This window comes from Suncus etruscus, chromosome 14 (assembly GCF_024139225.1).
Source record: "Suncus etruscus isolate mSunEtr1 chromosome 14, mSunEtr1.pri.cur, whole genome shotgun sequence".
Lineage (NCBI taxonomy): Eukaryota > Metazoa > Chordata > Mammalia > Eulipotyphla > Soricidae > Suncus > Suncus etruscus.
In genome coordinates, this window is record NC_064861.1 from 68,113,943 (window position 1) to 68,136,925 (window position 22,983).

Here is a 22,983-nt window from a genome sequence, read left to right on the forward strand (position 1 = left end):
CTTTTTCTCTCTCTTACTTCTCTATTTTTTGGTTTATAGGTCACACCCGGTAGTGCTCAGGGGTCACTCCTGGCTCTACACTCAGAAATCGCTCCTGGCAGGTTCGGGGGACCATATGGGATGCCAGGATTTGAACCACCGTCCTTGTGCATGCAAGGCAAATGACTTACCTCCATGATATCTTTCCAGCCCCTCTTTTCCTTCCTTCCTTCCTTCCTTCCTTCCTTCCTTCCTTCCTTCCTTCCTTCCTTCCTTCCTTCCTTCCTTCCTTCCTTCCTTCCTTCCTTTTTTTTTGGGGGGGGGGGCCCACACCCAGCGATGCTAAGGGATTACTCTTTACTCTGTGCTCAGAAATCATTCCTGGCAGGCTCTGGGGACCATATAGGATAATGGGATTTGAACCACCATCTGTCCTGGATCGGTTGTGTGCACGGCAAAGCCCTACCACTGTGCTCTCTCTAGGGCCCTGTCTCTATTTTGTTTGTTTGTTTGTTTCTGAGCCGTACTCAGTGATGCTTAGAGGTTACTCCTGGCTATGCACTCAGAATCGCTTCTGGCTTGGGGGACCATATGGGGTGCTGGGGGATCGAACTGCGGTCTGTCCTAGGCTAGCGCTCACAAGGTAGATGCCTTACCACTTGCGCCATCGCTCCGGCCCCTCTATTTCTTAACTTGATCACCCTTTGCACTGACAGAACCCTCAGGCTAGCAGTTTCAGATGTATCCCTTGCCATCTCAGTCTCTCCCAGCAGTGCTCAAGTGGATTTTTTTTGTTTGTTTGTTTTTGGGCCACACCCAGTAATGCTCAGGGGTTACTCCTGGCTATGTGCTCAGAAGTTGCTCTTGGCTTGGGGGACCATATTGGACACCGGGGGATCGAACCGCGGTCCGTCCAAGGCTAGCGCAGGCAAGGCAGGCACCTTACCTTTAGCGCCACCGCCCGGCCCCTGGATTTTTTTTTTAATTAAACTAGCCAGATTATTGCAATCATGTAACTGGACAATGTAGTCCATTCATATTGACTGTTGGACCGACCTGGCCATCTTGCTCCTTGCTTTGTATTTTCCTCCTCGATGCTTCCCTTGTCTTTCTAACTTTTCATGGACTAAATATTGGAAAATGTTCCATTTCCTCGCCTCTATTTGAAGTTGCCTTTCAGCCTTGCCTTTTTGTTTTGTTTTTGTTTCCTCTTCCCAATTGTTGCTTTAAGAATAATAATTTTTGGGGCCGGGCGGTGGCACTAAAGGTAAGGTGCCTGCCTTGCCTGCGCTAACCTTGGACGGACCGCGGTTCGATCCCCCGGTGTCCCATATGGTCCCCCAAGCCAGGAGCAACTTCTGAGCGCATAGCCAGGAGTAACCCCTGAGCGTTACCGGGTGTGGCCCCAAAAAAAACAAACAAACAAAAAAAAGAATAATAATTTTTTTCTTTTTTTTTTTTTTTTCCTTTTCTCTCTGGGTCATACCCAGCAATGATCAGGGATTACTCCAGGCTCTGCACTCGGGAATTACTACTTGAGGTGCTCAGGGCACAAAATGGGATGCAGGGTATTGAACCCTAGGTTGACCGTGTGCCAGCAAGGGTCCTACCTGCTGTACTCTCGCTCCAGCCCGGGTACTATGCATTCTTAACTTGACATCATCTGACTTGAACAAAATCTCACTTTTGTGTCCTCCACATAACTCTCTAGCTATTTCCCATTTGGCACACTCAATTCTGACTCTGATCTCTTAAACAACGATAGTGTGAAGTGTGGGAATCTCTCTCTCAGCCTATCTGTGGTCTGAGCAAAATTTTACCCGTTTATCCATTAGCAGGGGGGGGGAGGAGGGAGAGAGAGGGAGAGAGAGAGAGAGAGAGAGAGAGAGAGAGAGAGAGAGAGAGAGAGAGAGAGAGAGAGAAAGAGGGAGAGAGAGTATTAGGGTTAAAAAGCTTAATACAAGGGCCAAAGAGATAGCACAGCAGTAGGGCATTTGCCTTGCACAGGGTTGACCCAGGATGGATGGTGGTTTGAATCCCAGCATCCCATATGGTCCCCTGAGCCTGCCAGGAGTGATTTCTGAGTGAATAGCCAGATGTAATCCAAAAACCAAAATAAATAAATAAATAAATAAAGCTTCATAGAGGGCTAGAGAGAGACAGTACAGGGTGCTGTACTGCGTGCATGTGGTCTACTGGAGTCAATTCTCAGTATCCCATGTGGTCCCCTGAACCTCACCAGGAGTGATCCTAGAGGAGAGAGCCAGGAGTAAACCTTTTGCACAGCCGGGTGTGACACCCAAAATGAATAAGCAAGCAAAGAATACAAAGCACAATGCAGTTGAGATCCAAAAAGAGATCTAAGTGAAGGAGGTCCAGTCTGAATCTTGCTGTGAAGTGGCCAGAATGGAAAGACAGAGGGGCTGAGAGAGCAGAGTTCCATGGGCCGAGCATGTGCTTTGCATCGGGAAGGCCCAGGTTTGAATATGGTTCCTCCAGTAAGGCCAGGAGTGATCCCTGAGCATCGATACAGGAATAAGGCCCCTGAGCACCACTGTGAGCAACCCCAAAATCAAACCAAACCAAACCAAATCAAAATTCCAAGGACAACCAAGGCATGGTTGGAGGATCCAGCCTATGAAAGAGCCTCTATCTCCACCAGTTTTCTGGTGTGAAGGTGAGGAGACTCCCCCTGGCCTAGCCTCCTCACCAGGCTCTCTTGTTGGATGTCCTGGTGCTTGTTCTAACCTTTGGTTATCCCTAGCAGGCCACCAGACACTGGCTACATTGCCCAGATTCTCTATCCTGCTCGCTGGCCTATGGGGATCCTGGATGTGCGAGGTCATTCCTCCAAGGCTTGTGGGGAGACATTTTGACCTGGGAGACAGAGGGACACACCCTGCAAGGATGCCAGATGGACTCATTCTTTTGTTTTGTTTTTTGGGTCACACCCATCGGTGCTCAGGGGTTACTCCTGGCTCTGCACTCAGAAATCACTCCTGGCAGGCTCAAAGGTCCATATGGGTTGCCGGGGATCGAATCCAGGTCTGTCCTGGGTTGGCCACGTGCAAGGCAAACGCCCTACCACTGTGCTATCTCTCCAGCCCCTCAGAGGGACTCTTTGTAATGTGTGCTTTGTTCTCAAAAGCTGATACAGACACTATACTGGGATACAGACTTCTATCCTGGGACCTACCATCCTGCTACTCTGAGAAGGATGGTGAGCAAAGAAGTGACCATGCCCGCCAGCGTCTTCCCAGCTCGAGGACATTGAGGTCCAGAGAGATTGGGGGTGGGGGGTGTTGAGCTGAGGAGCCAGTGCAACTTCCGTGCATGGGGTAGGGGGCTGCACAGAATCTACTTCTGCACCCCAGGCCTGTACGCTCTTCTCTTGCAGGAGCTCCCCTCTTCCTCAGCTGCTGCTGGCCCTGCCCCTGGCCACCCTCCATCCTAGGCTTGGGGACACAGAGAAGCATCAGCAAAGGTTGGGTTGGGGATGGGCGGGTGACCAGGTCCCTGATCTAGATGCTCCCTCCCGATACCAGATCTGGCTCTCACAGTGACACCCTTGGGGTCACCCCACTAAAGACAGAGGGAGGGCAGGGCATGAGGATGAGGAAGCACTCAGAAAGGGCTCCAGTGGGTGTGTCGAGGTGGGGCCTCTGATGGAGTAAAACCCCACACACACCCAAGAAGCAGCATCTTCTATTCCCAAGCACAGCTAGTCTGGGCTGGGCTGGGGGGGGGGTGTAGCCTTCGCCCACCGGCCCTGCCTGGCCCAAAGAGCTATGCCAGGAATGCAGCAGCCCCAAGGCCTGGCATCGGAAAAGGGCAGGGGTGGGTGGAATACCCAACATGCTCCTTTGCTCCCTGGCCCCTCCTCCTGGGCAGCACAGGGCCTAGGTGGCATAGACCTCATTCCAGGGGCAGCCCCAGCTCAAAAGTAGGGAACCAAGCCTGATGTGGGGGTCACTGTCAGGGGACAATTAGGAATGCAAACTTGAAGTTACTAAAGGGGGAAATGGTGACTTGAGGGGATAAGGGGGTGCAGCCTCCTGTGGACTCCAGCTGAGCATCCCCCAGCAAGGCTCTGAGATCCTTCACTTCCACCTATGACCCTGAACCCAGAGAAACCCAGCCAAAGTCAACTGGACTCTGCCCCGGGCAAAGGGCTCTAAGGGATGAAGTTCTGGGGATCAGCTCTGTGCAAGCCTCTGGGATGTGCCTGTTACTGCTTCCCACTATGGATCTCAGCTTTGCAATGGCCCCTGGGGGGTCATTTTCACTTAAGTAAGCTGCAGGTACATACTTTCTGCCCCCAGCACCTCTGGAAAAATCTCTGTGCAATGACTACAGCACCCACCACCCTGCCCAGCACTAATACCTTGTCCCAGTCCATTGCTTTGAGCTTGGGCTGCATCGGGTCTGACTCCTGTGTGTCCAGGGGGTCCACAGCCTTGTTCTCTGGGAAGTCCTGTGAGAAGAGAGAAGTGGGGATAGGTTACTACAAGGGATGAGGAGAGAACACACCCTAATACAGGGGAGGGATATGCATGTAGGGGACACTATTCTCTGCACTCTTTCCCTTTAAAACATGAATTTCTGAAGACAGAGCAATTGCATGGGGGGGGGTTGTATTTGCTTTGCATGCAGCCAACCTGGGTTCAATCCCCAGCATCCCACATGGTCCCTTGAGCTTGCCAGAGTGCAAAGCCAGAAGTAACCCCTGAGCACCTCTGGGTGTGGCCCCCCATCCAAAATAAAACAAAACAAAAAATGTGAATTTCTGTAGCTGTAACAGTACAGTGAGGAGGGCTTTTGCCTTGCACACAGCTGATCCAGATTTAATCCCTAGCATCCCATATGATCCCCTGAGCCACACCAGGAATAATACCTAAGCATCATTGGGTATGGCCCCAAACCCAAAGAAACAAAGACTTGCTGGATGCTAGGACAATAATATAGCAGATCTCATGATTGCCTTGCATATAGCTGACCTGGGTTCAATGCACAGCACTCCATGTGGTTCCCTGGGACCACCATGAGTGATCCCTGAGTGCGGAGTCAGGAATAAGGCCTGAGTACAACTGGGCATGGCTCCTCTAAAAAAGTTAAGAAAAAAAAAGTTAAGAAAACAAACAAACAAACAAACAAAAGAATTTCTGAGGTCAGAAAAATAGTACAGCAGGCAAGAGCTTGCCTGGGTTCGGTCCTGGCACCACATATGGTTTCTTGAGCTCTATCAGAAGTGACCCCGAGCACAGAGCCAGAGTAAGTCCTGAGCTCAGCCACGTGTGACCCCCCCCCCAAAAAAAAATCAAAACAAAGAACTTTTTTTTATGTCAAAGACAAAGAAGTGAAAAAGAAACCCAGAAGAGGAAGGATATGGAGGGCAGAGAGATTGTGGGTGTCAGGCAGAGGGAGTCGTAGGGGTGAGGTTAACCTCAGTTTAAGATTATTGCAGGCTCACCCAGCACGGAGGCTCAGAGGGCAGGGAAAGGGCTAAGAGTCACATTCGGGAGAGAAAGGGAGGCTGGTACCTGGGGGAGATGTCTGCTCTCTGCACAATTTGGGAGAGCCTGACAAGGGGCAGCCGGCCCTTTGCACCCGGTGAAAAGAAACCAGGGGTTGATGGCCCAGGCGGGACCCTGGGAAAGGGAGGGAAGTGTGTGGGAAGGCAGGCAAGGGGCCAGCCAAGTGGGAGCTCATGGACCACACAACTATCACAACTCTGACAGTCCTGCTTCAAATCGGGCCCAGATTGGTAATGGAGACCTCCACTGCAAATTCTCAAGCTGTGTCCTGCTGTATTGTTAGAAATGCCTCTCGGGCCCGGAGAGATAGCACAGCGGCGTTTGCCTTGTAAGCAGCCGATCCAGGACCAAAGGTGGTTGGTTCAAATCCCGGTGTCCCATATGGTCCCCTGTGCCTGCCAGGAGCTATTTCTGAGCAGACAGCCAGGAGTAACCCCTGAGCAATGCCGGGTGTGGCCCAAAAACAAAAAACAAAAAAACAAAAAATAGAAATGCCTCTCAAAGAGTGGATATTGAAGAACAAGAGTCATTTGTTTATCTGTTTGTTTGAGGACCACAGTCGGCTATGCTCAGGGGTAACTCCTGGTGCGCTCAGAAGACCATATGGGGTGCTGGGGATCCAGCCTAGGTTGGAAGCATGCAAGGCCAGAACACTTCCTGTTGTCTTATGGCTCTGGCTCAGGAAGTCAGAGAGCATCGCTTCTCGGTCTTAGCCTTAAACAAAGTAAGATCAAGTGTAGGAAAGTCAGAGCAGAATAGTTGTCATCGTCATCTTGTCCCTTTTAAACTTGTCTGACTTTCAAAACCCACCCACAGGGACTGGAGAGATGGCACAGGGTTTTGGGCACTTTCTTGAAGCTGACTCTGGATTGATGTCTGGTGCCTCGAGGTCAGAGCACTGGAGACATCTGATCCCCCCTGTGTTGAGTTGGGGAATTTCCCAGCTCCCAAGAATGCAAATAGCACCACACACACAGCCTCATGTTGACCCACTGGCCCCAGTGGTCAAAATTGCCAACTGATGGGCCGGGCGGTGGCGCTAAAGGTAAGGTGCCTGCCTTGCCTGCGCTATCCTTGGATGGACCGCGGTTCGATCCCCCGGTGTCCCATATGGTCCCCCAAGCCAGGAGCAACTTCTGAGCGCATAGCCAGGAGTAACCCCTGAGCGTCACCGGGTGTGGCCCAAAAACCAAAAAAAAAAAAAAAAAAAAAAAAAAAAAAAAAAAAAAAAAAATTGCCAACTGAGCACCACACAGTAGGCTCAAAGTCCCCCAAATCATCCCATCTCTCCTGGATTGTCACCTTCTTGGGGCTGCAGTGCCCAAGGGGAATGAGGAACCTGGGGTCAGAGCAGGTGGTGGAAAACGAGTGTGCCTGAGAATTGGGGTAAAGGGATTGGGGTAAAGGGAGCCAGTGGGGGTGCAGGGAGAGCAAGACCAGTCCCCTCTCATTTGCCCTCTCTGCCTTTGGACCACCTGGCCCAGTGCCTGCTGCCCAATCTCCCTGGGCACTCAGGAATATCGGCTCTATAACCTTATCTCCAAGGACACACGGGCCTAACCTTGTCTCTTCAAGGACACATGGGCTTTAGAAGGTCAGGGGACAGCTAGCTTCTGGCCTGCCCTGCCCACATTTCAGTGTCCTCTCTGCACCTGGGTCTTCAGAGCCAGACCAAGCCCCCAACATTTTAATTTTTTAAAACATATTTTGATTTTTGGGCCACACCCAGAAGTGCTCAGGGGGTTGCTCCATCTCTGTGCTCAGGGGTGATTTCTGGTGGTCAATGGGATCAAGGGATCAAACCGAGGTCGGTCACTTGCAAGGCAAATGTCCTACCTGCTGTGCTATCATTCCAGCTCCACATCTTTATTTATTTATTTTATTTTTTTGGTCACACCCAGCAGCCCTCAGGGGCCACTCCTGACTCTACGCTCAGAAATCGCTTCTGGCAGGCTTGGGGGACCATATGGGATGCCGGGAATCGAACCACTGTCCTTCTGCACGCAAGGCAAACGCCTTACCTTCATGCTATCTCTCTGGCCCCATCCACATTTTTATTTTTTAGTTATATTATTATTTTTTTATTTTTAATTTTTTTTGGGCCACACCCATTTGATGCTCAGGGGTTACTCCTGGCTAAGCACTCAGAAATTGCTCCTGGCTTGGGGGGACCATATGGGACGCCAGGGGATCGAACCACGGTCCTTCCTTGGCTCGAGCTTGCAAGGCAGACACCTTACCTCTAGCGCCACCTCGCCGGCCCCTTTTTTAGTTATTTTTTTTTTATTTAATTTTTATTTTGATCATAGTGGCTTACATATTGTTGACAATAATATTTTAGGTACATATTTACATAAAATCAGGGGGGATTTCCATCACCAATTTGTCCTCCCTACATCTCTGTGTTTGTCCTACCTCCCATATGCTCTTCCCTCACCCCTAGGACTGCCAGAATATGTTGTTCCCTCTGTATCTAGCCTAATACTTAGTAGTCTTGCACCTGTTTGGTCCTGGTGCCTCCCTTATTTCCCCCTCTAACTGGGGGGCAGGACTAGCTAGTTCAAGTTACGTGGTTTTGTTTGAAGAAGGGAATAGTAGTAAACTGGGGTAAAGGTCTAATATGCAGAAAATATTTTATTTTATTTTATTTTATTTTTTTGCTATTCCTGGTGATGCCCCCATATATATATGTTTTATTAAGAATGGGTAAAATCCTATAGATACAGTTGGCCTCTCTGAGTGAGGGGGTGAGGGAAGGACCACGGGAAGAAGAAAATGAGAAAAGTATCCAATCTTCCTCCTAGACAGTTAGACACGCTGCTCTGTGCCCTGATCCCGCCTGATGGGAAGGGAGTAGAGAGATATGGATGGGGTAAATTCTAGCTAGACACACAAGGGCCATGGGATCAACAGCCCCGACCAGGTTCTGCCCATGTATGTCTTGTGTCTGATCCCTTTGTGCTCAGGGCTTACTCCTGGCAGATTTGGGAGACTATGGGGAGCCAGGAATGAAACCCTGGTCAGAGTGTTCAAGGCAAATGCCTTCCCCATTGTGCTACCGCTCTGGCCCCCATCCCCAACATCTTTAACATGACTTTCAGCATCCTACTGGTCTCCTGCCTCATCCTTTAATACTGTGGGTGGCCCTGGGTTCAATCCACAGTATTCCATGAGTGTAGACCCCAGCATTCCTAAAAGTACTTTTCAGGAAAGGTAACTTTTGGGAAGGTACCCTACAATGAAAAACAGAAACAACCACGCAAATTTTAAGTGGGACTGGGCTATAGCTCAGAGATAAAGTAGATGGAAGAGCCCTGGTCTGGGGTGCCCCAATCTCTTATCAGCCTTCAAAAGGTATGGAGGACATGAGTTCCAGCTCTGGAAACACAAGCATACAAATATGTTTCCCTCTATTTTTTCCTAGTTCATAGTTCTTTTGGGGTGTGTGTGGAGGTGTATGGGCCACACCTGGTGGTCCTCAGGAGCTCTCTGTCAGTGCTTAGGCCTCCCTGGTGGTTCTTGTGGGGGGATATCATATATGGATCTGGGGATCACACCAAAGTTGGCCATGTGCAGGGCAAGGCCCTTAGCCCCATGCTCTGCCTGTCCCTAGTGGAGCACAGTTCCTGGTCTGGCCTTTGCAGGACCCCTGGAACTTCAGGCTCAGTTCAGCTGGGGGAACCCCGAAGCTTAGCAGGGCCCCAGCTTCTCAGAAATAGAAACCCAATGGGGTTGGCATGTCTGCTGGGATGAATGAGGCGGCCCAGGACACACATGACAACACCTAAATGTCATCTGGAGGGGCGAAGAGATAGTACAGCGGTAGGGCTTGCATGTAGAAGGACGGTGGTTTGAATCCTGGCTTCCCACATGGTCCCCCAAGCCTGCCAGGAGTGACTTCTGAGCGCAGAGCCAGGAGTAACCCCTGAGAGTCACAGGGTGTGGCCCAAAAACAAAAACAAAAAATTCACTCTCGAAGTGATGAAACACCGAAAGAAGGGTCTAAATTCCAACAATCAGCGCCCTTGGGCCAAGCACACAGCCAGCAACACTGATGAAAGCTTGCTGACATTTATCTTGTCACCTGAAAGTTTCTCCACAGCATGTGGCACAGCCCAGCTGGGACGGAAATGCAAAAGAGACTGTCACGCAGTGTTATATGAGGGTGCAGGTCCACATCACCAGTGAGGAAATGCAGACCTGGAATCTAGCCTGGGTAGCCTTTGCTGTGTGCACACAATTCCTTGGTTCGAGGTATCTGGTCTTGGGCTTCCTATAACTTACAGGTGACAAGGAGAGATGTTGATAGAACTGGAAATAGTTCTTTCAATGTTTTTTCAAGGGCACACCCAGTGGGGATATTCCTGATACAATACAGTGCTCAGGTGTCCCTCCCCAGAATTTTGTTTTGTTTTGTTCAGCAAGTCTGAGCTGAGTGAGGGAGATATAAGAACAGAGGGAGGGGAGCAAAGCCACTAGGGGTGGGGCTCCCAACTGGTCTGACCAGAAATTAGGGGCTCTGCCAGTTTCAGTTTGGACACACAGAGTACACAATGCCCAGTGGAGGCTGAGGGAAAGAGGACAGAAAGGGAAAAGGAATGGAAAAGACACCAGCCCCCTGAGTCCAGATTGAAATATCCGAGCTTTGGAAATGGTCTTGCTGAGGGCCTTGATGGGTGCACATCCACAGGTCAGAAAATGGGGTACCAGGACAATGCAAGTTGAGTATCTGTGAATAAAGCCCCAGAGGGTATTGTTTGAATGAAAATAGCCAGGGGGAGAAGGAGAAAACACTGGATAATTTTGTACAGATGTGGAAGCTGAAAAAATACACACACACAAAGAAACATGGTCTAGGGGACCAACCAAGAGCTCTGACTGGACGTTTTCAGAGAGCAAGTGGGGAGCGGGGGTCGAGGGGTCAGTGGCATGGTGGTGGGCTGGAGCTAGACCTTCAGACCTTCAGAGCTGCCCAGCATATCACAACTGACAATGCCGTGTCCCTGCAATGGGCATGAGGCTAGAAACCATCGTCATAGCAATTTAGAAAAAAAACAATAAGTGGGCCAGAGCAATAGCACAGCAGTAGGGTGTTAGCCTTGCACCTGAGTTTGATCCCCAGCATCTCATATGGTCCCCAGAGCCTGCCAGGAGCTATTTCTGAGCACAGAGCCAGGAGTAACTTCTGAGCACCACCAGGTGTGGCCCAATCTCCCCCCCCCCCAAATCCTCTTAAGTGTGTATGTGGGGGAAACATAAGTAGGCACAGGATTCTCTTCCTCCTCCTCCCTTCCCCACCCCACACCCCACACAGTCTCAGCTTAATCCAGGTTCAATAGTACTAGAGTCACCAGGTGGAATGTCACGGCCAGCAGCTTTTCACAAATAAGCCCCAGATCAGGCACGTACAAGGTGTTTTCTGTGCGGCCCTACGGCTACCACACCCCTGCCTGGCACAGCCCCAGTTAGTAATCGCCTGCTGGCCAGACGTTCCCTCCAGGAAGGGATGAGGTTTCTCAGGGCAGAGCCACGGTCAGCAGCACACAGGCTGGCATCACCAGGGTGCATTATAGGTGCGTGCCCTAAGGTGCCAGGGAGCATGTGGCCCTGCGTGTCCTTCAGAGCTAGTCTCTATGGAAGCAGAACAGGTTCTGTAGCTTGGAAACTCCACACACAGACAGAGCAAAGTTCCTCTTGCAGTCCCAGTCAGGGGACTTCGCCTCTCAGCCCAGGGAAGGTTGGGGGGACTGAGTCCAGTTCTGGCCCTGTGCATGGGGATTTGGGTTATGCATTCTAGACTTTCCTGCAGCCTCATTGTTTGTGGCTCCTGGGATGCTCACCAACCCTCATCCCAGTTGTGCAACCACCATGTATGAATCAGAAGTGTGGAAAGGTCGTTCCTGGGAGCGAAAGTACAACTCAAACTTAAAAACAAAACACACACACACACACACACACACACACACACACACACACACACACACACACACACACACACACACAAGTTCTCTGGAAACTTCTACAATGCATTATTTAAAATGTCTCCTGGAATTGGACCTAAGCCAAAGGAAACTTCCAAAAAAACAAAGCAGCAGGAACACTGGGTAAAAAGGGTCAGTGGGAGGCCCAGTGAGATGCCCTCAACATGGCTCAGCTCTGAGCAAGGACACTGAGTCCTCCACATCAGACAGAATGGAGGTGTCCTGCCACGGAAGTGTCAAGTGACAGATTTTACTGGTGGTATTCTGGGCTGTCCCGGGGGGCCATTGGGATGGAGCTGAAACCCCACCCCCTCAGCATTCACCCCTTGTTCCCACACACTCAGGAAGACTGGCAGGAAAGCAGAACTGCTGGAAACCCCTTTGTAGCCTGGTGGAGCTGGAGTCTGGCAGGGTATTGTGAGGGCCTGAAGCTTCTCTCTTCTGCACTGCCCTGTGACTGTCCCCAGAGCTGATATATACATGGCTCATGAGGGCCGAGACCCACATAGTGACTGGCACCCCTTCACTGAATGTCTCAATAAAGATGTTGGAAGCTTAGTTGGACCCCAGAAGGCCAAGCATGGAGAGGCCACTTAGGTGTGGGCAGGGTGGGTCTAAAGCCAGCTGCCTCTCAGCCTTCCAAAGCCCATATGCTTTTGGAGAGACAAGATGACAGGTCTGTGTGCCCAGGAGATGGGGCAACAGGCATTGCTCATTCCCAGGGAGGAGCTATGGGTCAACTGAGCTTGGAAAGAAATCGTTGGACTTTCTGTGCCCCCATCTTAGGAAAAGAAGTGGTAGGAAGGCAGCGCCAACTGTCCTGTCCCCAGCCTGGGGCCAGTCCCTGCCACTCAGCGAGCTCGTTTCTCCTCTGCATCTCCTCTATTGGGGAGACACCATTCCCTCTTCTCGGGGCTTCTGCCTGCACCTACCTCTCTCACTGTGCTGGACAACCTTGATCGCCACTTCCAGGAGCTCTAGTCCACCAGCCCTGAGGAAGCCTAGCTGGTTCTTGAGGCTATGGACTTGGCTCTTTACAGAGGGCCCCTAACTCAGCCATGCTCCACTGTGACCAGCCACACCATTCACAGAGCTTATCTCTGGCAGGAAGTCCCTGAGCTCCTTCTGTGTGCAGGGCTGGGATAGGTGACCCCCGGAGGGAAGCAGGCCCCCCCGTGGCTCAAGAGTTCGACCCACTGGGCCTGCACCAGGAGCCTGTGGAACCATCTAGCTTGAAAAAAGGTGCCAATTATTGATTCCCTTAAAACATGAGGCATTGAGAAACCAAAACCAAACAAACCCTTATGATTCCCTTTGTCCTTTTCCTGGACCTCAGTGCAGGGCCTGCGGTGGCTCAGTGTGCTGATGCTTTGCGTGCAGGCGGCCAGGGTGGTCCCAGAGCATCAGCAGGAGTCTCCCCTAAGCCCAGAATACCTGAGTACTGCAGGGTGCAGCCCCCAAACAAAAGAAACGCAGCAACTGCAACAATCATAGAGCTCAGAGAGGCCCTAGGGAGGGGGGGAGAAAGGCCCCAGGAACTGGGGGTCCTGCTAGAATTAGGTTGGGGTCAGCAGAGTGGGAGGGGGTCCCTGCTGCCAGAACTCAGAAATTTTTTTTTTAGTTTTGTTTTTTTGGGAGGGGGCACACCCAGTAACATTCAGGGTTACTCCTGGCTATGTGCTCAGAAATTGCTCCTGGCTTGGAGGACCATATGGGATGCCGGGGATTGAACCGAGGTCCGTTCTGGATCAGCTGTGTGCAAGGCAAATGCCCTACCACTGTACTATTGCTCCAGTCCCAGAGCTCTGAATTTTCTTTTTCTTTTTTCTTTTTTTTGGTTTTTGAGTCACACCTGCCAGCGCTCAGGGGTTACTCCTGGCTCTACGCTCAGAAATTGCTCCTAGCAGGCTCAGGGACCATATGGGATACCGGGATTCGAATCACTATCCTTCTGCATGCAAGGCAAATGCTTTACCTCCATGCTATCTCTCTGGCCCCCCAAGAACTCCGAAGTTCTTTTTTTTTTTTTTTTTTTTTTTGGTTTTGGGGCCACACCCGGCGGTACTCAGGGGCTACTCCTGGCTATCTGCTCAGAAATAGCTCCTGGCAGGCATGGGGGACCTTATGGGATGCCGGAATTTGAACCAACCACCTTAAGTCCTGGATCGGCTGCTTGCAAGGCAAACGCCGCTGTGTTATCTCTCCGGCCCAAGAGTTCCGAAGTTCTAACACAAGCTGAAAGATAGGACTGGTACTTGAGTCTTCAAGATCTTAAAGTCTGACTTTCAGCAAAAATCAAACCAAGGAAAGATGTCCCAACTCAGCCCGCCCAGATGCCCCTGCTAAGCTAGCAGATAAGGAGGGGCAACTGGGGTCTCATTCCCTGGATCCTATTCTAGGACAGGGACCCCAGGTGAAAATCCAAGTTGGGTCCACTGAGGAGATCTTGGGATCCCAAGTCTAGGCCCAGGAAAGGGGGTGCCCTGGCCTCACACCTACCAGTCTAGGGCCAAGGCTGGTTTCACCAGGAGGTAGATAGGGCTGGGAGCAGTAGTCATGTGTGGGGTCATCAGAGTTCTCTTCTGTGGGGTCTAAGGAGTGGGGGAAAACCGTGGAATTGCAGCAGCCTCCGCCCAACTCCCAAGGTGGAGCTGGCCCCCAACTGCTCTATTGGGGTCTAACCCCCCACCCCCAAGCTTCACAATCGATCTCACCAGGAAGCTGCTGCGGTGGTGGTGGTGAGGGTGGCCTAATGAGGATCCTGGCTGAAGGATGTGGAGAAACACTTGGGAGGGTAGCTCAGAAAGCAGAGATGCAGGTGGTGGTCCTCTAGCCCTCCATCATCATGGGGTGGGAGGGAGCCCCCCGCCACACTCAGAGGGCTGCCAGAGGCCTCGAACATGGACCCCACTTTAGGACTGGTGAGAGGCGCAGATGGGAAGTACTCCAGGAGCATTTGAAGCTGGATCCATATTCATATTCCCCTGGGCTGAGCCAGGGGACCCAGGGAATGGGAAGGAGGAAGGAAATGAGGTCAGGGAGAGAATCCAGGGGTCCCAGAGAAGTGGAGTCCCTGCCCCACTCTGCGTCTCCTGTCCTATGGCTGTGATGACAGACACCAGACACATGAGGTCCACATAACTTTTCTTTCTTTTTCTTTCTTTCTTTCTTTCTTTCTTTCTTTCTTTCTTTCTTTCTTTCTTTCTTTCTTTCTTTCTTTCTTTCTTTCTTTCTTTCTGTCTGTCTGTCTGTCTGTCTGTCTGTCTGTCTTTCTTTCTTTCTTTCTTTCTTTCTTTCTTTCTTTCTTTCTTTCTTTCTTTCTTTCTTTCTTTCTTTCTTTCTTTCTTTCTTTCTAATTTTGTTTTTTGTGGTTTTTGGGTCACACCCGGCAGTGCTCAGGGGTTATTCCTGGCTCCATGCTCAGAAATCGCTCCTGGCAGGCACTGGGGACCATATGGGATGCTGGGATTTGAACCACCATCCTTCTGCATGAAAGGCAAACGCCTTACCTCCATGCTCTCTCCAGCCCCTCTTTCTTTTTCTTTCTTTCTTTCTTTCTTTCTTTCTTTCTTTCTTTCTTTCTTTCTTTCTTTCTTTCTTTCTTTCTTTCTTTCTTTCTTTCTTTCTTTCTTTCTTTCTTTCTTTCTTTCTTTTCTTTCTTTCTTTCTTTCTTTCTTTCTTTCTTTCTTTCTTTCTTTCTTTCTTTCTTTCTTTCTTTCTTTCTTTCTTTCTCTCTTTCTCTCTTTCTCTTTCTCTCTTTCTCTCTCTCTCTCTCTCTCTCTCTCTCTCTCTTTCTCTCTCTCTCTCTCTCTCTCTCTCTTTCTTTCTTTCTTTCTTTCTTTCTTTCTTTCTTTCTTTCTTTCTTTCTTTCTTTCTTTCTTTCTTTCTTTCTTTCTTTCTTGGGTCACACCCGGCAGCGCTCAGGGGTTACTCCTGGCTCTATGCTCAGAAATCGCCCCTGGCAGGCATGGGGGACCATATGGGATGCCGGGATTTGAACCACCGTCCTTCTGCATGAAAGGCAAACGCCTTACCTCCATGCTATCTCTCCACCCCCACATAGCTTTCTTATTGCCTCCACACAGAAAGCTTCTGGGGGCACTCACATACCTGCTTTTCTAGCCCAGCAGCCAGTGCTAGCCTGGTCTTCTCTCTTGGCACCTACTTCTCACTTCACCTGCCCCATGGAATTCCTGGAGACACCCCCCCCCCATCTTTTGCCCCCTACACCATGAATGTTGATAGCCACATCCATGCCACAGCAGGAGATGCCATATAGGGGGGAAACTGAGGCAGGAGGTTCAATTACCACTGCAAGAACCCCCTAAAGGGGCTTCTTGGGGAGCTGAAGGGGAACCAGTTAGTACCTGTTCCAGGGGGTCCCTGTGTGTTTCCAGAACCTTCTGTGGATGGTACCAACACCCCACACAGACCACTTTCTGGGGTCTTTAGCCTCACTGATCCTCAGAGCAGGCTCTCTCCAAGGATGCCTTGAAGAGAAGAGAGGAGCAGAAAGGGTGCCCACGGCCAAGCCTGTGTGAAAGGAGGCAGTGTACAGAGGCGGGGGGGGGGGGGGGGGGGGGGGAGGGGGGGGCAGGGGCACCGAGCCTGACAAAGGATGGTTGTGTACAAGACTGGGGCTGGGCAGTGGGCACTGCAGATGGCCTTTGAACCCGCAGCCTGAGTTTGGCTTAAAACCTGTCATCTGGGGTGAGATAGTGTCCCAGTCTCCACATGTGGATCCCATAGTGGGGGTCCCTGGGGTCCCAGCCCATCTGTATAGGCATGAGCTGCGGCTTGAGCCCCACGTTTCTGTACTTCAGAGTCCTCTCTGGGTATTAAAACGGCGGCTCTGCCTCCCCGTTCCCCACTGGGAACAGACCCCTCAGAGTAGGTTGAAGTCGGCTGAGGAAACCTGCCCCTGAGATGCTCTCGGCCTGGATCCCAAGTTCAGCCTCTCTCAGAGATCAGAGTGCAAATCCTGGTGTGCAGAAATGAACAAAAAGAAGACACCCCCCCCTACCCCCCAGCGCAGCCATAGCCCACAGCCACTGCCACAGAAACTCACAAGCCTAGTTCAAGAGCTCCTTCCAACACCTCCAAATTCCTCAGTACTGACACCCCCAGTAACAACACACCAGGATGGGAACAATAAACAAAACAATACAGAAGCCTCAGCAAGAAGCAAACAGCTCAGTAAACCCTCCATGACTTGATGACCCCCTGATGAGATACAAGAATTTTCACAAATGTTCTTTTACTGAAGTATTTTCCAATAATTTCCGGAGCCATTTAACTGTAACAAGTAATTTAAAATAAATTACACCGTGCCTGTTAATGGGCAGGCTTGGGGGTGGGGAAATGGAAAACTGGGGATGATGGTGAAGGGAAGGCCACATGGGTTGTGGAACTGGTGCTGTAACACTGAATGCCAGAAAGAGCTATATTATGAACAACTTCATAAACTAACATGTTTAAATAAAATAATAAAAACTAAAAAAAAAAATGAACAAAAAAAATAGCATAGGAAAAAGCTCCAAGCACCATCCAGGGGTAGCCCAAAGATCAAATAATAAAATAATAAATTCTAATCTGCCTTGTGTCTATGATTTCTTTTTAAAATCATACTGATTCAAGATTCAAATAATTCTGGGCTGGAGAGATAGCATGGAGGTAAGGCATTTGCCTTGCATGCAGGAGGATAGTGGTTCGAATCCTGGCATCCCATATGGTCCCTGAGCCTGCCAGGAGCGATTTCTGAACATAGAGCTAGGAGTAACCCCTGAGCACTGCCAGGTGTGACCCAAAATCTAAACAAACGAAAAGAATCAAATAATTCCCTTGCCTATCTGGCCTTGGACACTCCCACTTACAGCTGTTGGGAGACAGCTGTTGACTAGCCAGCCTTGGGAAACTGGGTCAATTCTTCTACACAGACCATTAGACTCTAAGTCTGTCCCCTCTTTACACTCTCTTCCCCCTCTCTAGTAACATCCAGACCCACAGCACATTCTTGAGACAGGCAGAGTTTATATAGCGAGTCCCAGATCTGGTGTCCTCTATGTATAGCCAGTGCTCCATGTTTCTCATGAGTATGAAGCTTCAATTTGGGGAAGAGACCCCTCAACCAACAACTCTAGGTCCAGCTGTCCTTCTGGGTGGGGAGGCTGGGTGGGGAGGGCCTGATGTGGACCTAGGACACACAGATATCACTGACTATCCAAATGCTCTGCTCATGCAGAGGGGGCAGGAAAAAGCCATCCTGACAAGGAGGCAAAATGTTCCATCTCTGAGCTATTGAGTTTGTCAACAGGGCACCTGAAATGTGGCTGGATACTTTTCAATTTTATTCCATTTGAATTGATTAAAATTGAAATCACTGCACAAGCTCAGTGGTCACCATACTGGATGAGCTTTGAAAACTTAGGTGCTCAATGTCTCCTTGACATCTTCCTGGCTTGCTTCTTCGCCATCTCAAATCTTTATTTATTTATTTTTTTTTGGTTTTTTGGGCTACACTCGGTAACACTCAGGGGTCGCTCCTGGCTTGGGGGACCATATGGGATGCCGGGGGATCGAACCGCAGTCTGTCCTAGGCTAGCGCTGGCAAGGCAGACACCTTACCTCTAGTGCCACTGTGCTGGCCCCGCCATCTCAAATCTATCGTGATTCCAGTGAACATCAGTTGTCTATCCCACTCTTGGATCCTCATCCCATTCTTTATTCTTTACATAAATAAATCAAACCATTCAGGGGTCTGAGCCATAGCACAGTGGGAAGGGCACTTGCCTTGCATATGCCTGAGCCAGGTTTGATCCTTGGCATCCCACAGGGTTCCCTGAGCATCTCCAGGAATAATTCCTGAGTGCAGAGCTAGGAGTAAGCCTTGAACATTGTTGGATGTGCCCCAAATACCCAAAACAAAACAATAAAAAAAAATCCAAATAAAAAAATCCCAGGGCCCGGAGAGATAGCACAGAGGTGTTTGCCTTGCAAGCAGCCGATCCAGGACCAAAGGTGGTTGGTTCGAATCCTGGTGTCCCATATGGTCCCCCGTGCCTGCCAGGAGCTATTTCTGAGCAGACAGCCAGGAGTAACCCCTGAGCACAGCCGGGTGTGACCCAAAAACCAAAAAAAAAAAAAAATCCCAAACACCTCAACTGCCCAGGTCAACATCTTGGCCTCTATTCTCAGTGTTTCTCTTTCCCTCACTGGCTCCATTTACTACATCAACAAACTTCAGTAGTTCCACCTGCAAGGTGCCTGAATCTCTTCCCATTCATTTGGGTAGCCCCTGGTTGTCTCTTCTCTGTCCAAGGGTGAAAGCAGCTTAGTTCTTTCTGCTTTCACTCATGGCCCCTGTGCTCTCCCTTCCACAGGATGGCCAGAGTGATCTGAAGGGGCAGGTGACACTCAGAATAAAACTTGCCCCCTAAAATGAGCCCTGAATCCTACTAAGGTGGGTGCCTGCTTACTCCTGACTCACACACCCTGATCCCCACCCCACCACTAGAATTTTGGTGTGACTCAGGGCCCCTCTGGGACCCCTAACATTGAGCCCCACCTCCATCTACTCCTCCTCACTCTCCACTCTCATTCTTCGAGTCTCTTCCCTCAGCCTGCAATCTTGGAGTTTTAGTCTTTTTTTTTTTTTTTTTTTTAGTTTTTGGGCCCACACCCATTTGATGCTCAGGGTTTACTCCTGGCTAAGCACTCAGAAATCGCCCCTGGTTGGGGGGAGGGCAAATGGGACGCTGGGGGATGGAACTGCTGTCCTTCCTTGGCTAGCGCTTGCAAGGCAGACGCCTTATCTCTAGTGCCACCTCACCGGCCCCTGCAATCTTGGAGTTTTAACCCACTTCTCTTGGAAGCTCCCTTCAGGCATCAGAGAGCAGCTCCTCAGAACCCCCTGGGTATGCCCTCCAAATGCTGTAGCTGCCCTTGGCTGCAGTCTCCACCCCCACCCCCGTGCTAAATTCTGTGCTCTGTCCTTTTAGCAATGAAATTTGTATATCAGTCTATTTTGTTGGGGGGGGGGGTACGGCTGCCGCCTCACACAGTGCCACTCCCCAAGCTGGCTGTGAACAGTCCCTAGCTGATTCACAGGCCTGGAGGAGAAGCCTAGGAAGGCTGACCAGATAACCCCCAAGATTCACTTTTTTTTTTTTTTTTTTTTTTGGTGTTTGGGTCATACCCAGCAGCGCTCAGGTATTACTCCTGGCTCTACACTCAGAAATTGCTCCTGGCAGGCTCAGGGGTCCATATGGGATGCTGGGTTTCGAACCACCGTCTTTCTGCATGCAAGGCATGCATACTATCTCTTTGGGCCTGGGTGTTCACTTTTTAGGGGGGATCAGGAGGCCCCTGTTGGGTTGCCCCATAACCTGTGAGTGTGACTTTACCAGGGAATGGGGCTTTGTGGGAGGAATCACACCCATGGGATTGGGGTGAGCATTAGATCTCACATGACCGGTGTCCCCTCTGAAGAGGGGAACCTTGGAGACACAGAGGTAGAGACAAGAGGTAGAGACATGGAGATAGAGATGGAATGAGGGGATGCAAGCCAAGGGAAGTAAAGAGAGATTCCCTCTCAATGTTCCAGAAGCAGCTGGTCTTGCCAATAGCTGAATCCAGGTAAGACTTTCAGCTTCTGGAATGGTGAGAGAATATCTTTCTGCTGTTCTAACCCACCCAGTTAATACGATTTGACTCCATCTTTTGGGGTCCCCATACCGCTTTCCCATGACCACCCCCACATCTTACTCTTGTCTTTCCCCTCTTCTTTCACTTCATATCTGGAGCTATCATCATCAAGTGGCTATGTAACATTTTCCCAGAACATGCTTTTTTAGTATGAAACATGTAAGCCCAAAGCTAAGCAGAGAATCTCTATGCAACATGTGCCTCTCCAGACCCTGTGGCCCACGCCCTGTTTCTCTCTCAAAGCCACCTTCCAAGGCCAGTGGATACTGACTCTTGAAATCCCATTACACATATAGGGGAGATCGACTCCTCCGTCTCTAAAAGTCATGGATTACAGGACATGCCCATCTGAGGTGTAAGGTTCGATGTTTTTGCGACTATAGGTCTCCTTGTAACTGGTACCCAGATCCAGATGCTGAATGTTTTCAATTGTTCCAGGAAGTCTGAGGAATCTATTTTTTTTAAATTATATCTTATTTAAGCACCATGATTACAAACATATTTGTAGTTGAGTTTTGAGAAATCTATTTTTATATAATCATATAATCTTCCCATTCCAATTTCATGATAGGAAGTAGGGGTGGTGGCAAGGGGGCTATATATCTCCAGTTTCCTAGGCTAGAAGGACAAGAAGTTTGAGATTTGGGAATTAGAGTAATAAGACAGCAGGGGAAGGTGTTTGCCTCACACACAGCTGACCAAGGTTCGATCCTCGGCATTCTGAGGGTCACATGAGCCCACCAAGAATAATTCCTGAGTGCAAGCCCAGGAGTAACCAAGCCCTGAGCATCACTGAGTGTGGCCCCAAAACAAAACAAAACAACAACAAAAAGAATTGTTTTTTTTGCAAAAAAAAAACACACCACTTTTTGCAAAAGGCTTGGCAGGCCTGGGTGGGTGGCCAGAGCTGGTTGCCTGCTCTCAAATCTCTGACTACACTTGGATATAGCATGCAGGCCCCTCCACCAACCACCATGCAGAGAGGTACCAGGGCCTGCCCATACGAGGTTGGACTGCTCCCAGATGGTGTGCCCAGCCCCACCCCCTAGACCGCTGCACCCACTGAAATCGCTGTCATTCCACCGCCGCCTGGACACCCACTTTGTACCCTGCCACGGCTTGCTGGCTGGGCCCTTTGCTTACGTGGGTGTCCTCGGCTGCTGCCTTCTTGGGCCAGCCACAAGACTTGAGGATCAAGGCTGAACAGTCCCCAAAATTATTATAACCCTGTCCTGCCTGCCCTTTGCTTTCCACTAGCAAAACGATGCGAGCAGAATCCAACAGGGATGGAACCAAAGCTAAAAATATAGAATGGCTGGAAGGAGAGAAGAATCATAGAGAAGAAGGGAAGGCTATCCCCTGAGGTGGTGCTCAGGGATTACTCTTGGCTCTGTGCTCAGAAATTATTGCTGGCAAACTCAGGGCACTATATTCAATGCTGAGGACCGAACCCAAGTTGGCCACTTGCAAGGCAAATGCCCTCCCAGCTCTGCTTTGGCCTCGAGGAGGGGTTTTATTGGTAGAGGATGGAGCTCCAAAACAGACCAACAATTTTTGTATCTTGAATAATGTAAGATAAATATATTTTTAATCCCTAAATTTTGGATGGAGGCATACCTCGTGATGCTCATGGGCCCTCCTGGTGGGGGCGGTGGAAGAACCATATATGTGGTGCCATGGACTGAATCAAATTGTCTGAGACTGATCCCCTGTACTACCTCTATGAACCTCTCTAAATTAAAATGAGTAACTTTAGGGGGCCCAATTAGAGACTATCATCCAACAGCATCTGAGGATGCTGGCTGTTTGAACCCTGTGTACTGGGGAACATGTTGGCTGCTGAGGATTAAACCAGATTGGCCCCATGCAGGATATGTTCCTTAAATCCCTGTACTATCTCTCCAGCCTCATCCAAAGGTATTTTTTTAGCCAATAAGAAATTAAAAGATTAGGGACTGGAGCGGTGACGCAAGCAATAGGGCATCTGCCTTGTGAGGGCTAGCCTAGGACAAATCGCAGTTTGATCCCCCGGTGTCCCATATGGTCCCCCAAGCCAGAAGTGATTTCTGAGTGCATAGCCAGGAGTAACCCCTGAGCATCACTGGATATGGCCCAAACCCCCCCAAAAAAAGAAATTAAAAGATTGTTTCATAAATATTTACTGGGATAACCTACTAGTTATTTAGAAAAAGATAAACATAATAAAATCTCCATTTAATTCCTTATCTAACCCTAAATTTCAGATGGGTAAAAACATTTAAGCAAAACAAACCACCACCAAAAAAACATTAGGTAGGGGCTGCAGTGACAGCACAGCTGTGGAGCGTTTGCTTTGCAAACAGCCAATACAGGATGGACCCCAGTTAGAATTCTAGCATCCCATCTGGTCCCCCGAACCTGCCAGGATCGACTTCTGAGCACAGAGCCAGGAGTAACCCCTGAGCACTGTTGAGTATGACCCAAAAACCAAAACAAACAAACCTAAAAAAAATTTAGGTATAGCATTGTTATTGGGATATTTAACTATTTTAGTGTTTATATGTAACAGCTTAAATAGAGGTATCTTCCTCAGAATGCTAAATTGTGACATGTCTAACTACACAGAACATATATGTTTAAGTGAAATAAAAACATCAAAGTAAGTCAAAAGCCAAATGCAAACTAGAGGAGTTGGAGAGATTCTCCTGCAGGTTTGCCTGACCCCATAAGGTCCCAGATTCTCCCCAGGAGGGATCCCTGCGGACAGATCAGGAATTAGCCCTAAGAACTGCTAAATATGGCAAAAC

At 49.7% G+C, this 22,983-nt stretch overlaps 1 protein-coding gene across 1 annotated transcript in view; it reads right to left on the minus strand.

The window, feature by feature from the left end:
- FA2H (fatty acid 2-hydroxylase) overlaps nt 1–22,983 on the minus strand; it is a 50,036-nt gene that overhangs the window by 12,236 nt on the left and 14,817 nt on the right. The window contains exon 2 of the mRNA XM_049786428.1: nt 4,364–4,453. Coding sequence (XP_049642385.1) covers nt 4,364–4,453 — 90 coding nt within the window. The remainder of the gene's footprint in view (nt 1–4,363; nt 4,454–22,983) is intronic.